This window comes from Eleutherodactylus coqui, chromosome 13 (assembly GCF_035609145.1).
Source record: "Eleutherodactylus coqui strain aEleCoq1 chromosome 13, aEleCoq1.hap1, whole genome shotgun sequence".
Classification (NCBI taxonomy): Eukaryota; Metazoa; Chordata; class Amphibia; order Anura; family Eleutherodactylidae; genus Eleutherodactylus; species Eleutherodactylus coqui.
In genome coordinates this window covers 67,602,733-67,604,840 of record NC_089849.1, presented here as the reverse complement: position 1 = coordinate 67,604,840, position 2,108 = coordinate 67,602,733, and the positions used below count along the sequence as shown (strand labels likewise).

Below are 2,108 nucleotides of genomic sequence, written 5' to 3'. Positions count from 1 at the left end.
TAGCAAATCAGTATATAACGTGGCGTCGTCATCGATTCTGCTGCTAAAATCGAGATAAACTCCACAACATATTTCCTCCTGTGGATATACTTTTAGATTTCTCCCGTCATCAGAATCAGTTTCCAGCTTTCGTTGCTTTATGAACCTAATGCAAACCCCTTAAGGACCAGGTTGTTTTTATCCTAAAGGACCAGAGACTTTAAGGATTTTACCCATGTGGCGGTTTTACCGCCCTATTTTGTTTTCCTTCAGCTACCAAAATTATTTTTGCAGCGTTTAATTGTGAGCTTCTTCGAGCTGGAACCCTAGGAGACCTCTGGGGAGCCCTCTGCCGTTTACCAGTATCGAAGCAATCTCACTGTCCATTGTCGAATCAGTATAGAGGAGAGAGAAACATAGCAATAGAAAGAAAGAAGTTAGGGGGAAAGGAAAGGAAGGGATAGAGGAATGGGGTATGAGGGGGAAGAGGGAAACTCACGAGAGAGAGGGCAGACCCTCATCCGCAGGCTTGAATCCACATTTGCTCGCCTATTCCAAGAATTCCAGGAAATCTGTTGACCCTAGGAAGAGGGACCAGGTCATCCACTTTCTCAGAGAGTCCCGGTGTTCTGGGTGGTCGTCTGCCATCAGTTCCTCCATATGTCTCAGGTGGCCCAATTCCTGTACAAATTCTACTATCGTGGGTCAATTTTCTTTATGTATATATCTTTACTCTAATTTTTTTAAACTTTTTTTTTACCATCGTGATGTCATATCAGACCTCTGGGGGTCATTCCCATTGCTTTTTTTTTTTATTTCATACTTTTCCACTGTAGCTGGGGCATCCATAGGAGCCCCAGTTAAAGGGAAAAACATCCACTGTAGTGACAATAGTCCCTAACAGAGCTGATCTGGGTCTCCTAGCACCCTGTACCTCTGCCAGAAAGCACCTGGCGGTCACATGATCACCAGGTCGCATAGAGAAATACTTCTACTTTTACTCTTTAGTACACAGTGCTCATTGAGTGCCATGTAGTCTGGAAAGAAGGCAGAAGTAGTTAAAAACCACTTCTCCGGGTCCTCGGCTATGTCTGACAGCTGAGGACCCGACCTGCTCCAGCTTAATTGGAGGAGCAGAAGCTCTTTACGAGCAGCCGGGATTAAAGCCAAGGACCAAGCACCGTAAATTTACCAAAAAGAGAAGCAAACAAGAAATCAAAGTCATTACTTTATTAATATGCATAAACATATCACAAAAATAAATGTTTAATATGGCATTACACATAATATACAGTCTGTACACCATGTACACTTCCTAGAAGATTCCAGAACAATCAGCTCAAAACATTTATCAGAACTGGTGGAATGTCCCTATGCAAATTACTATCGGGGAAGGATGGGGGGAATTAATTGTTTTGGCTACAAGTAAACTGTTTTAGCAGAGAAACAGTTAAAACGTAACTTTTTCCGGGAACACCAACTGATAAGGCCGTGTTCACATACACATTGCAGGTTCCATTCGGAGCCTCTGGCGAAGATCTGGTACAAAATCCCAGACAAGATAGCACAGCATGATGCAGAACTCAGGGACGGCACATTCAACAACGCTGTTGCGGAATATTCCATCCCGTGCGAATTGTCCCTTATAGCCAATGGCATCTGCTGGGCGCCATTGGTGTCCATTATGTGACAGATCTGTCCTTAGAAGACGTAGCAGTAAGACAGAATGCCCGATGGTAGACATGAACAAAGCCTAACAGTGATCAATGTCTCTCTTACCTTAGTCTGGGCACCAGGATTGCACTGCTTTGCATTAGTTTTACACCAACTTTGCCATTTATGCCATCACTTAACCCTCCTGTATCATCCCCTTTCTGGTGAATAGCCAATGTATGACCCTACAAACCTCTGTCCCGTCGGTCTGAGCGGATCTTGCACTCACTTTCCATGGGAGTATTACTATAGTACCTGTGAACGTCCCGCACTCACTGTCACTTAATCATCTTCTCTCGCAGGATTTCCAATATGACTTGCCTCTCTTCCCTCTCTAGCTCGAACCGTCTCTCCCTCTCCTTGCGTTCAGCCTCCTGCCTCTCCCTCTCGAGGGCGGCACGCTCTCTCTGCAGCTG

The 2,108-nt window shown here is 44.8% G+C and overlaps 1 protein-coding gene across 1 annotated transcript in view; it reads right to left on the bottom strand.

Annotated features, from left to right (window-relative positions):
• Positions 1–1,194: 1,194 nt before the first annotated feature.
• Positions 1,195–2,108, bottom strand: part of LOC136588356 (uncharacterized) — a 16,919-nt gene continuing 16,005 nt past the window's right edge. Inside the window, exon 4 of the mRNA XM_066587507.1 lies at positions 1,195–2,108. This exon is cut by the window's right edge and continues 167 nt beyond it. Within this exon, the coding sequence (XP_066443604.1) occupies positions 1,971–2,108 (138 nt within the window). The 3' untranslated portion in view covers positions 1,195–1,970.